The following is an 11,767-nucleotide window of genomic DNA, read 5'->3' as shown; positions in this document are numbered from 1 at the left end:
AGCAGGTCCTTAAACCACCCGCCTGCTCGAGGAAATCAAGGTTTGGTCCCCACCCCGCGCTCCCTGAGGCGCAGCAGGAATGTTTTAATGCAGGGAACACGTTTGCTGCTGCGCCCCCAGCACTCCAGGCAGGAGGGCTGGGCCTGCCCGCTCCCGGCCGGGTGCAGGCAATACTTACATGATGAGCATTTTTAATTTGTGTTTCTCTGACGTAAGTTTTTGTCTTTGTGATTGTTTGTAGAATTGGTTTTCCTGCAGAAAGGGACGAGAGAGGAAATGCACCAAAAATCAGTCACGAGTACAGGAAAAATGGACATTATTTGTACTTCATTAAACTGTTTCAGTCTTCCTCCCTTTAACTGGCTGAAGACAACAGTTTTAGACTTCGTATTTTAGCACAGTATTTGTTTTTCTAGCTTGCTTTTCTTTCCTCCAGTCCTTCAGAAATGCACCAGAAGGTCCAACACCATCTGTAATGTCACATGCAATATCAATCCTATGATTTATCACCTCCCACAACCCCCAGATTAACCCAAAGAGTATTTTTTTCCTGAAAACACACTTACATTGGCCCAGCTGGTTCATCATCTGCAGCAAACATCCCAATGCACCCAGAGAGAGACAAGAGAAGGAAAAAAAAAGACAGTCAGTGTTTGCAGGGGGCCACAAGATGAGCAGCAAACTGATCTATCTACAGCATCAAAGGCCATTCCAGTCGGGAGTGCAAGGATCATGGAGTTACTGCTCTGGATTTGGGTTTAATGGCACGTATGTTGCTTCAATGGGTTTAGTTAACACTTGGAATGCTGGTCATGAAGGACTGCAACTATAGCGGACAGATTGGTGCAACATGGTCAAGACTCATCTTGTCCCCAAGTTCCAGTGGTTCAATCTCATAAAAGATAGATGAGGAGACATACCAACGGTTCAGTTGTAAAATCCTGCTGGATGTTTGCTTGCATTGACTTTTTTTTGAATATGTATTTTAATTTTTAAGCCATTTTTTTCCACTGCTGATGGGTAACTCCTGGTATATACCCCAGAGGGTACACACCCCATACTCATTTTCCCCCACGGATGAAACAACCTCTACATTCCCCATTTTTCTCAGTGTTTAATTAGAAGGGACCAGGTTAGGAGGAGGGTGAAGGGGAACATTCAATTCTGGCCCCAACCATGGTCCTTGGGCAGCAGCATCCGATGTCACCAGGAGGAGCTGGGGTGCTGGGACACCTCCAGACGCACTCAAGCTGCAGAGGACTGACAGCATCGTCCTGCCCATGGCCCCTGGCAAAACTCATTACAAACTGGTGGGTAGGGGGAAATCTGCCAATGAGGAATGTTTCATATTAACTCTCATGACCAATTGGGCTTTTTTTTGGAATTCTCAAAAACTGTTTTCTCCCAGCGCTGTAGTACAGAAGACAGAAATGCATTTACACAACAGTACAAGAGTCAATCCAGGGACCTAATGCTCCCACTGATGGATTTTGAGGGGAATAGTTTGGGCCCTGCTGGTTTTGGCACTTGACAGTTGCCATTCCCACCTCGTGCTGGAGGGATTTTTGAGGGAAGTCTTTAAGAAACTCTCAGCAGGATTCCACAAGGGTGCTTAGTGCACATGAAGCAGTTATGGAAATTACAGTCTTACAGTGTAGGCATCCGCATGAGCACACGCCAGGAGTAATGTCAGGGAGAGGGGACATTACTCCACCTGGGCCTTCGAGGCAACGGAGAGGCAAAGCCACCGCTAGCACAGACAGTGACCAGAACAAAAAATACTTCAAAAATAAAGAACTAACCACAAACCAAGAGCTTTACAGCCAAAGTAACAGACTAGCGACACACTGGTGTCCACAGAATTCCAGTACCAGCAACAGTAACTATCGGACAGGTACAGAGAACTGGGACTAGGAAGGACAGCCAGACATCAATGTGCTGTTGTATATACAGTGAGATATACAGAGACACATCAGGTACTCAAACACGAAGCACAGCAGAGGAATCTATGGCTTCCTTCCACAAACATCTTTAGGAATCAAGGATCCGAGAGCAGCCGAGCTCCGCGCTCCGGGCGGGACGAGCCTGGCAGGGACAGCGAGCCCTGGCCCGCAGTGCTGCCTCTGAGACCCAGCTCGGCTCCAACAAGCACCATCGACAGCTTTGGGAGTTTGTTTGGCTGGACTTCAGCAATATCAAACTGCACCATGGACACTCACTACAAAATAACCATTTCCCCTTCTCTGCTCAAAGATTTAAATGCCCATTTCAGATCAGCACGTTTGTGTTGTAAAAAAAAAAAACCAACAAAACAAAAAAGAAGTTTCACATTTATAAAGGCTGCCGTCGGTGATTCCTCATGAAGATCCCACAAAAAAGCCTAGTGGAATACTTTAACCAGCTGGTGGATCCCCACCACTCCTCCCTGTCTCATCTCTAAGCTAAACCAGAGATAAAAAGACCAAGGGAAATTCCCGGTCAGCCATTAAGTGCTGGAAAAGCATCCCCAGTACAGTACAGACACAGACCGAACCCTCAGCGAAACCAGGGGCAACAGAACAACAGAAAAACCAGTACAAAATCAGACTAAAGAAAAGGTTCAAAACAGCAAACTGAAATCCAAATTAGTCGTGAACGTGAATGAGGAAATTTTCAAGAGTGTTAACGTTATGACTTGTGCGTTGTATAGACTGAAGCGGAGGTTAAACAAACTCCAAAGCATGCAGAGCTCTCACTTACCACCATTTTTTAAGGGTATGATGCAATTGAAGGGGGGAAAAAAAAAAAAGAAGTCATAGTAACCGACAAGATCAATATAAGCCAAAGCTTTAATGCCACAGCCCTGCTCTAGAACAGTCAGTAACACCCAGGACACGGGGACGTCTCCCAGCGCTCCCCCAACGCTGCCAGGAGCGACCACGCCCCTCATCCTGCAGGATCTCTGCTGGCTCTGGGCATCTGCGGCCTCCAAAACCCCCCTGGTTACAGGACACAGCAATAACCCCCAGAGCCAGGCCATTCCTGCAGGGATGGAATGACCTGCTGCACGGGCTCCCAAAACCACACAGTTCTGAACCAAAATGGGGGAACTGCTGCTTGTCTTTAACACATGTAATCAATCTCTGCAGGCAAAAATATCTGGGAATTAAAATTGGAAGATGATGACAAGTAGATCTCCCTTAGCTCCTCCACTTGTATGGGAATGTGTTTTGTGTGCTCTCCCCCCACTTTCAGCCTTAATTTACAAGGCATTTTACATGTCACTCAGTTTCTTTCACCGCCTTTGGAAAGCTACAGGGTTTATTTTTAGTATCAAATTAATCCTCAGTAGCATCTTATGACTGGTGGAAGTTAAAAATGAAACACTAGCGGGTTCTTCCAGCACTAAGATTCCCATTTTTGCTTCTGAAGGGATTCTACATCTCAGCTCATGCTTTAAAACCTGCAAAGAATCCATCCCAAACTGGTTTGGGTTGGAAGAGACCTCAAAGCCCATTCAGTGTCACCCCCTGCCATGGGCAGGGACATTTCCCACTATGCCAGGCTGCTCTAAGCCCCGATGTCCAACCTGGCCTGGGACACTTCCAGGGATCCAGCTTAACGCTCTGAAGGAGCAGCCAGAGCCTGGGACAGCTCAGGGTCCTGTGTTATGGTCCCTTCCCACTGGGATACAATGATGCTGCCAGGAACAGCTGATGGTTACGGCCTCACTATGTACCTGCCTCACAATCTGCTCACCCTGATGAATTTAAAGTGTGGGAGAGAAAGATGTGCATAAAAGGGAAAAAAAAAAACACCAAAATCACTGGTTAGAAAAGGTAAATGGTTGCAGTAAAAACAGTTGGTTTCTTTCAATTACTTACAGTAATAGCAGGAACAGGGAAAGTCAAGAAAAAAGCAAAAGAGGGTTAGAAAGAATGTGGGGATTTGGATGGAGCTTCTGCAGAGCCAGGAGAAGAAACACATTTATGGGAGGTCTTTGGATTAGGCTGAGGAATGAGAGGGGAAGAATGAAAAGGGACATGTTATAACTCAGTCACCTCACAGCTTTGGACTTGAGATCATGACTATGGATTTACAAGTAAAAACCACTCCCATTCCTATGGGGAATGGAGCCAAGGGGTTTTTACTTTCTACTTACCCCAGTAGACACCCTTAAACCCAGGGGTGGTGCTGATTTTACACTATTGGATCCAATACCAGCAGGAAGTCCCCTCACTCACTTTAGGAACCTACACTCAGGTGGTGCTGGCTGATCACTCTGTCTATGGAAACCAAGCTGGAGCTGTACCAGAGGAACAAAGCCATTCCCTTCTCCCTCCTCCAGGGGAGCACCGCAGCATTCCCTGCTGGCACCACCTCCCGCCGGGCATGCAGCCACGTGCCAGGGCATGCCACACTCATGCAGCTCTCACCCCAAAGCCACGGAAGCTGCATGTGGGGCCAGCCCCTTCTGGGTCTGCCAGCCTCCTCTGGATCTACCGGCCCCCTCTGGGTCTGCCGGCCCCCTCTGGGTCTGCCGGCCCCCAGCCACTTCCCTGGGAAGAATGGGGAACGAGCTGGATGCTGCCTTACCAGGCGTAAGGCCAGTCAGAACTCATGTTCTGAAAGGATGCAGGAATTCAAGCGCCAGCTGCCCCCACGTCCTCCTTCCAGCACAGATTTGGATGTGCTGGGAGAAGCCCTCATCCACAGGCTCCGCAGCAAACCCTGTGCCGAGCACCCCACTGTTGTGGTGGAAACAGGGATTTCATGGGTGCAATGTTCCTTTTCCTGCTCTCCAGCAGCAGGAAAAAGAATCAACTCCCAAATCAGAGTTCTGAGAAGGAGGAAACATGAGCAAAGGAGCTCCTGAGCAGCCCTGGCCTGAGGCACACCAAGCAGCTCACCGGACACAAAAAGCGAGGTCCATGCAAAACCCAGCCCTGCAGTCAGGAAATGCCAAAGTTAAAGGAGGGTCCCTGCTCTTCCAGCATGGCAGCGCCTCCAGCAGAGGGAACATCTTTACTAGAAAGTGTTTTGGGGACATGGAACTGCTCCAAGTGTACCCAGGAATCCATCACCCTTCCCAGCCTCCCAGGGATGGAGCCATGGGCAACGCTGAGCCAGGGCATTTAAGCCTGCAGAACAAGGAGATCAGAGGGAAAGGGAATTCATTCAATTGTTTCTTTGGGCTGGCCAGGCAGATTTCCCAAGTGCTGGGGAAAAAGTTCCAGACACCTGAGGATCTTCTCATCCAGAGAATGCTTGTCCCACCAGTCACGTCACCCATGACTAACTGGGCACTTGTGCTCAGCACCAGACTGGTCTCACCTGAGGAGCTGACCCCAAGACTGTCATTTGTGTAGGTTTAACTGAGCCAGCCTTAAAGCATCACCTGGGCAAAGCACGAGGTGAGAGCTCACCATGGGCACCTACAGCTCCCAGCAGGATCCAAAACCAGCAGCTCATCCTACATTGTCCCAGCCAGGAGCCAAGGTGAGCTCATTAACAGCTCCTTCTGCTCCAAAACACTTAGATTTTCCTGAACACAGGAAGTGGCGACTTTTAGCAGCACTGGTTTTCTCCAAATTTTAAAAACCATCCTCTGAAGTGGTCGGAATAAGCCACATTTCCAGTTATCTGTGCACTCCTCTCAGCAGGCCTGATGGCGGCCAGGACATCAGGGGACTCCTGAGGGACTGTAGCACCTGCAGAGGGGAGACACCACAGCTCCAACCCTCGGGATCTCTACAGGGATCTGCAGCCAGAGCCATCCCCCAGCAGGAGGATGTGCCCAGCCAAGGGGTAAGGATCCCTGGGCACTGATCCACAGGGATCATCCACTCTCACACCTGCTGTGGGATCTGGGCTGACTCATCACAGAAACTGGGCAGTGGGAAGGCCATTCCAGAGTTATTCCGCCCCAGGAAGACAGGGTGGCCATGATGAAGCAGTCTCAGTGTCTAAATTTGGAGAGGTGCCAAGGAGAACATACCCATCCCAGCAGGAAGAGCAGCTACAGCTCGGTGGGTGTTGTAGCACCACCTCATGTGGAGTCTGCCATGAGCACAGCCCCTAAAGCTGAGCACGTACCACTGACACAGGAGTGGAAAAGCCAGCAGAGGAATCCTGGCTGCTGCCAGATGCTGTGGCTAATGAGTGCTGTGGTGTTTGGCCTCAGCCACAGCTCCCTGCCCTTCCTTCTCTGGCTCACTGCAGCACTGGAGGCTGGAGGTGGGATTTTGGAAGAGGAAGCTGAAATTCCAAACGCCGAGCACACCGCTGCATTCCAGCATTAACTTTGGCATTTCGTAACCATGTCTTGAAAAGAATCACATTCAGGGTAACCCAAGTCAGACATGCACAGGTGGGAATCAGGAGGCTCCTGGTGATGTCCCACGTGTGCATTTGCACGTGCCCTGATCCCAGGGCGTTCCCCACCACGGCAGCACAGAAAGCTTCGATGCCAGTACGGAAAATGCACAACTACCCAAGAGATGTGGGACTCAAGGCAGAGTGATGCTGATTGTGTCCCTCAGCCAGGCAAACCTTATCCACAGCTACAGACTGTCATACTCAGCAAGGATTCTTCCTCCAGGAAAGGGGACAGAGAGGACATCTGACCTCCATGGAGGTGCCTTGTGTCACTCTCCAGGGCTCTGCCTTCAAAACAGCAGCCCCAGTGAGCACTGCAGTAACCTCAGCTCCTTGGCTCATCATCCCGGGCAGCTCCAGGGGGATGATGACCCTGGATCCCTCAGGTACCAGCCAGGAAAACTCCTGCCTTGGGCAGTGAACTCTTCACCTCCAGTGTGAGCTCCCTGCACCACCACAGAGGCTGTGCTGTGATCTGGTCACGCCAAAGCCAATTCCTGATGGATTTAGTCCATTTGGAGCTGCTTGCAGGGAATATTTGTGTATCAAATTCCCAGGACCTTGTCTTGGTCCTTGTGAAACTTCATCCAATGAAAATTCTGAACGTGGGGAACTGTAATCCCTGATGTGGAGGTGAGTATGTGCAAGGGAAAATGGCAATTTTCTGTTCCAAGTGTTCCAGGCTGGTGGAGGTCTCTGAGGCCACGCTGAGGGCGCTGGAAGCTGTTAGTGATGCACACAACATGCACTACAGTTCAACCGGGGGGCTCCACCCCGAGAGCAGCCCCACACATGCTCTGTAAGCAGTTAGTAAGTGCTACTCAAGGCTTACAACCAAAGCTGGTTTCCTCTAGGGATGCACTACTTCAGCCAGTTCTAATCCAACTTGGCCCTTTTCCCATTATTCCATTTGTCATGTTCCAGGAGCTCCTCTCCTCACTGTGGATCCCATGACGGTGGCTGTGCCCACCCCACACACACATCACTGTCTCACACCTCTGTCGTCCTGCCCTGTGAGGGTCCAGGCCCCCTTGCAGCCCCACAGCCACCCCCAGCTGCCCTGGGAAGCAGCTCTCACTGGGAAAGGCTTGGCCAGCCCAGGATGGTGCTGAGGATCACTCCAGCACACTGCCCATGCTTGGATCCATTGTGTTCCTACAGCACCATGACATTCCTCCTCTCCCAAGGAGTCCTTGCAGAGGTTTCCTTGCTACACACTGGAGTAAGGTGCTAGCAGCACACTAAAGGCTGCTTTGCACCACGGATCTTGCAGATAGTCAGCCTCACACTGCCCCCTTCCCCAGATGTGCACAGGGGAAGGTGTGCAGGAGAAGCTCATAGATAAAAGTTACTACTAGTTGTATGTACCAAACATAGATTGATTAATTAATTAATTATTGCTACCATCAAACCTGATAATAAGCCCTATTTTTATAAAATCTAATCAGTGGCTACAATTAGATACAGGTTCCAGAGCATTCCTTAACTACAGCTACACAGCAGAGTAAGAGCCCTCCCCCCATCTCTGAACCCTGGACACATCTGTGTTGAAGCACCTTTGCAGCCCCAATCCCTTGAAGTGCAATGATTCCTTAGTTGGAGTGCAATGTTCCCTGCCCATTGGGGAGGAGGGGATGCCCCCAGGGCTGAGGGTGCTGCCAGCTGTGCCCCTGTGCTGCCCCACACTCCCTGGGGCGCACGGACAGCGTTGCTCAGGAAGGAGATGGGAGCGCTCCACCCCTCATGCGGTAAAGCTTTAACAACACCCATAAACCCCCTCCCACCCACGGTCTGAGACCAGCCCTGGGCACTGCACCCTCTGGGCTCCAATGCACAGAGAGGAGAAAGGCAGGAGGAGCGTGGAGAGGGACAGATGGGGCCGCTGCTGGTCCTTGCTGTGCTCCTCCAGCAGGGCAGCTCCAGGGCCGGGCCGAGCTCCGTCACAGGCGGCGCTGGGCGCACTTACCGTCGGGAACTTCGTCCGGCCGCTTCCGCTTCTCGTAGATGACGATGATGACCACCAAGATGACGATCTCGGCCAGGATGCCCAGGAAGGGCCACAGCGGGGCCAGGTGGCTGCGCACGCGCAGGATGGTGGTCACCGACACCGAGCCCACCGGGTTGGTGGCGTTGCACTGGTACTCGCCGGGGTCCTCGTTGATCTGCAGGTTTGTGATGCTCAGCTCGGTGTAGTTCTCTTTGTTGGAAATGAAGAACCTGCCCGAGGAGTTGTTGATGTCCTGGCAAAGGGACACGAGGTGGGAAAGAGCAACAGCGTTAAGTTCTAGGGCCTTTGGGGAGATTTGAGAGAGGAGCCCAGGGCTGGTATTTGTCTCCAAACCACCACCAAGAAGGGAACCCTGCACTCAGGGGCCTGATCACTGCCAGCATTCAGCCACACTCCTTAAAACCTTCAGAAGGGAACACTCATCCCCCTGTCCTGTTATGTGCTTCACATTTTGGCTCCATCCATCCAATTCCCCCTTCCTGGCAGGTCATGCAGGAACAGGGGGGCTAGAAATTCCCAGCTCCTCTCTGCTATTCCCACTGCTGGTCACATTTTCCTGCTCACTACATCACTGGCTACAAGGAACAAACAGATCACCCAAGTTCTAACAGGGATCACTGCCACCTCCTCATATTAAGTCTTGTGAGCTCAACCAGTAAAACTTGGAGGAATTTATAACCCAATGTGGTTTTAAATCATGTTTCATAACTCAGATCTTGCAGTTTGTAGCAAATTCTAGAAAATACCTTTCAGGGTAAGTTTGCCCAGCAATGCAGTGAGCAACTTTTTTCACATACCAATAATATAAATATCAATTTGATATTCACCCACCCATCCTGCTGAAAATATCCACCTTCACTGACACTGTAAGGGACTGCACTTTGAGAAGTTACAAAGCACCTTCATCAGCCCATCCCTAACCCCAGGGAGCTGCTGTCCTCCCTCTCTGGGGGTCTGGGCAGGCAGAGACACCCTGACCTCCATCCTTACCTCAAACACCCCATTGACCTTCTTGCGCCAGACCCACTCGGGGTGGGGGAAGCCCACAGACTTGCAGTACATCAGGGCCTCCTGCCCCTCGTTTTTGTTCTCACTCCTCTTGTGCCCAGTGATGTCAGGAGTGGCTACGAGACAACAGAGCAGCTGGTGAGTGCAAATAGGCTTCTTTCACTCCTCTGCATACAAACCTCTGTGCTCCTCTGCTTGTGTGTCCCTGGAGCAGCCCTAAACCCCGTGCTCCTGTTTGTGTGTCCATCCCTGGAGCAGCCCTAAACCCCGTGCTCCTGTTTGTGTGTCCATCCCTGGAGCAGCCCTAAACCCCGTGCTCCTGTTTGTGTGTCCATCCCTGGAGCAGCCCTAAACCCCGTGCTCCTGTTTGTGTGTCCATCCCTGGAGCAGCCCTAAACCCCGTGCTCCTGTTTGTGTGTCCATCCCTGGAGCAGCCCTAAACCCTCCCTGTGCAGCCCTAAACCCTCCCTGAGCTCAGGCTGGCTCAGGGCAGTGCCTGGGCTGACCCCTGGCCCAGCAGATGGCCCCGGGTTGCAGGACCCACCTTTAAAGCTGCAGCTGCTAATTACAGCACACGTGGCTGGCTGTGTGATGGCAGCTCTGAGCTGTTAATCCATCAAAGGGCAGCCCTGCTGCTCCAGGAAACGGGAATTTCCTACAGGAGACTTCCCTGCACACGGGGAGTGATTCCAGCTGCAAGCTGAGATAATGAAGGGAATTTCACAGCTCTTCTCAAAGGGAACAAAACCTCTCATGCCACCAGACAGCAGCTGAGCCTGCTCTTCCCAAAATTACAGCACAAATCTTTGGGAAAATGTCTGGCAAGATGATGTGCTTCCTATTGTCATGTGTCAAGGGAGTTTTGATGCAGAAGCATCATCCCATGCCTCAGATTCTTTCTGGACAGTGACAACATTATCAAAGTGAGATTCTGAACCACAGGAAATCCATGGCTGTAGGAAAACCTGGGCTTCAGCCCCTACCAGTGTGAGTTCACCTGCAAAGGCACACCAGGAGAGGCCAGAGGTGTTCTCAAAGTGCCCATGGAAATTCCAACAGCATTTCCACACAGCCCTGGGCTTTACAGGAATCCTGACCAAAGGATGAAGCTCAGCCAGATGCCAACTCATTAATTCCAAGATGAAGCCAAGCATAGCCATTAACAGGCCAAGAACAAACCCAAGGGGTTGATTTTAGAAATCTGACATCCAAAATGCAGCTTTCCACATCAGAGATAAAAATACTGAGAGACAAAAAACCTGACCTGAATGAAGGCACCAGATCCAAACCATCTTGTGGTCTAGTACCAAAAGGAGCTGAAGGAAGCTGGGAAGAAGAGTCCCCAACTGCCAGGTGATCCCAAACTCCCTGTGCCTGCAAGGGGCAGAACACCTGGAGCAAATGGAGTTTCCAGTCTGTGTCAGGCTGAAGGAAAGGGAAAAGGGAAAAGGAGGGAACACTTTCTGGGACACCTGCACTCCTGCTCCAGGGTGACACAGTGACATTGCTGGAAGGAGAGGCCAGCTCCCAGCGGTGATGCCAGGGGTGATCCCAGCAGAGCAGCAGTGCCCAGAATACCTCTGCTCCTCCCTGGTCCTGCTGGGACAGGGCTATTCATGGAGCTCCCCTGGGCAGTGCTGCTGTTCCAGGACTCGCTGCTGCCACCCAGACACAAACCCAGCTGCTTCCCTCCAAACAGTGCAGGAAAACCGTGTCCTGCTGGCCCCACATCCCTGCAGTCCCAGCTTTAGCAGGCTTTTCCTGGGAAGCTTTTCAGGATTGCTCCAGCGCCAGCCCAAGCCCAGGGTGAGGCAGGTTTAGTTGAGAGGGGTTTGGTTTTCAGTTCTCAGAGTCCCCTCTCTGCTCACAACAGGAGAATGCCCCTGGCAAAGGGAGGTTTGAATTCCTGCAGGTGAAGCAGGAAAAATCCTGAAGATGGGGCTGGAAACATCTCATGAGAAGCAAAAGGAAGCAGGACTAATTTAAATTAACTGCTACCAAAGAAAAGGCAAAATAAATAGACATTAAGGCACACTTGACATGAGAGGAATTCTGAGCAGCATCATTTCGATAGTTTTAAACTAAAACAGGAGAAAGAGGGTTTGTGGCAGGGTAACCACGGGGCTCCAGTGCTCCCAACAGGCACAGAACTCGCTGTGCAGCAGCATTCTGAAGGGTTTGGGGGGTCACACAGCCAGGAAAATTCATTTCCTCACGCACAGGAGGCATTCAGCCCTTCCAAGCTCTTCACTGTCACTACTGAAAAGGAGAGGGAAATTTAAATGTGTGACACTTCCAAACCATGCCCCAGTTACCTTCAAGTTTCCCATTAAGAGACAAAATTAAAGCAAGAGCAAAGCACCTAAAAATACTCCTGCCCTAAAATCTGGTATG

The 11,767-nt window shown here is 51.0% G+C and overlaps 1 protein-coding gene across 2 annotated transcripts in view; it reads right to left on the bottom strand.

Moving 5' to 3' along the window:
* NPTN (neuroplastin) overlaps positions 1-11,767 on the bottom strand; it is a 40,329-nt gene that overhangs the window by 1,238 nt on the left and 27,324 nt on the right. For both annotated transcript variants that reach the window (XM_083870784.1, XM_083870783.1), the window contains 4 exons: positions 9,356-9,489; positions 8,324-8,597; positions 567-588; positions 179-252 (listed from right to left, as the gene is read on the bottom strand). In XM_083870784.1, the coding sequence (XP_083726910.1) occupies positions 192-252; positions 567-588; positions 8,324-8,597; positions 9,356-9,489 (491 nt within the window). In that variant the 3' untranslated portion in view covers positions 179-191. The remainder of the gene's footprint in view (positions 1-178; positions 253-566; positions 589-8,323; positions 8,598-9,355; positions 9,490-11,767) is intronic.

The sequence above is a fragment of the Zosterops lateralis genome, assembly GCF_965231275.1.
Source record: "Zosterops lateralis genome assembly, chromosome: 13".
Taxonomy (NCBI): Eukaryota; Metazoa; Chordata; class Aves; order Passeriformes; family Zosteropidae; genus Zosterops; species Zosterops lateralis.
The sequence above is the reverse complement of the archived record's forward strand: the minus strand, read 5'-3'. Positions and strand labels throughout refer to the sequence as shown.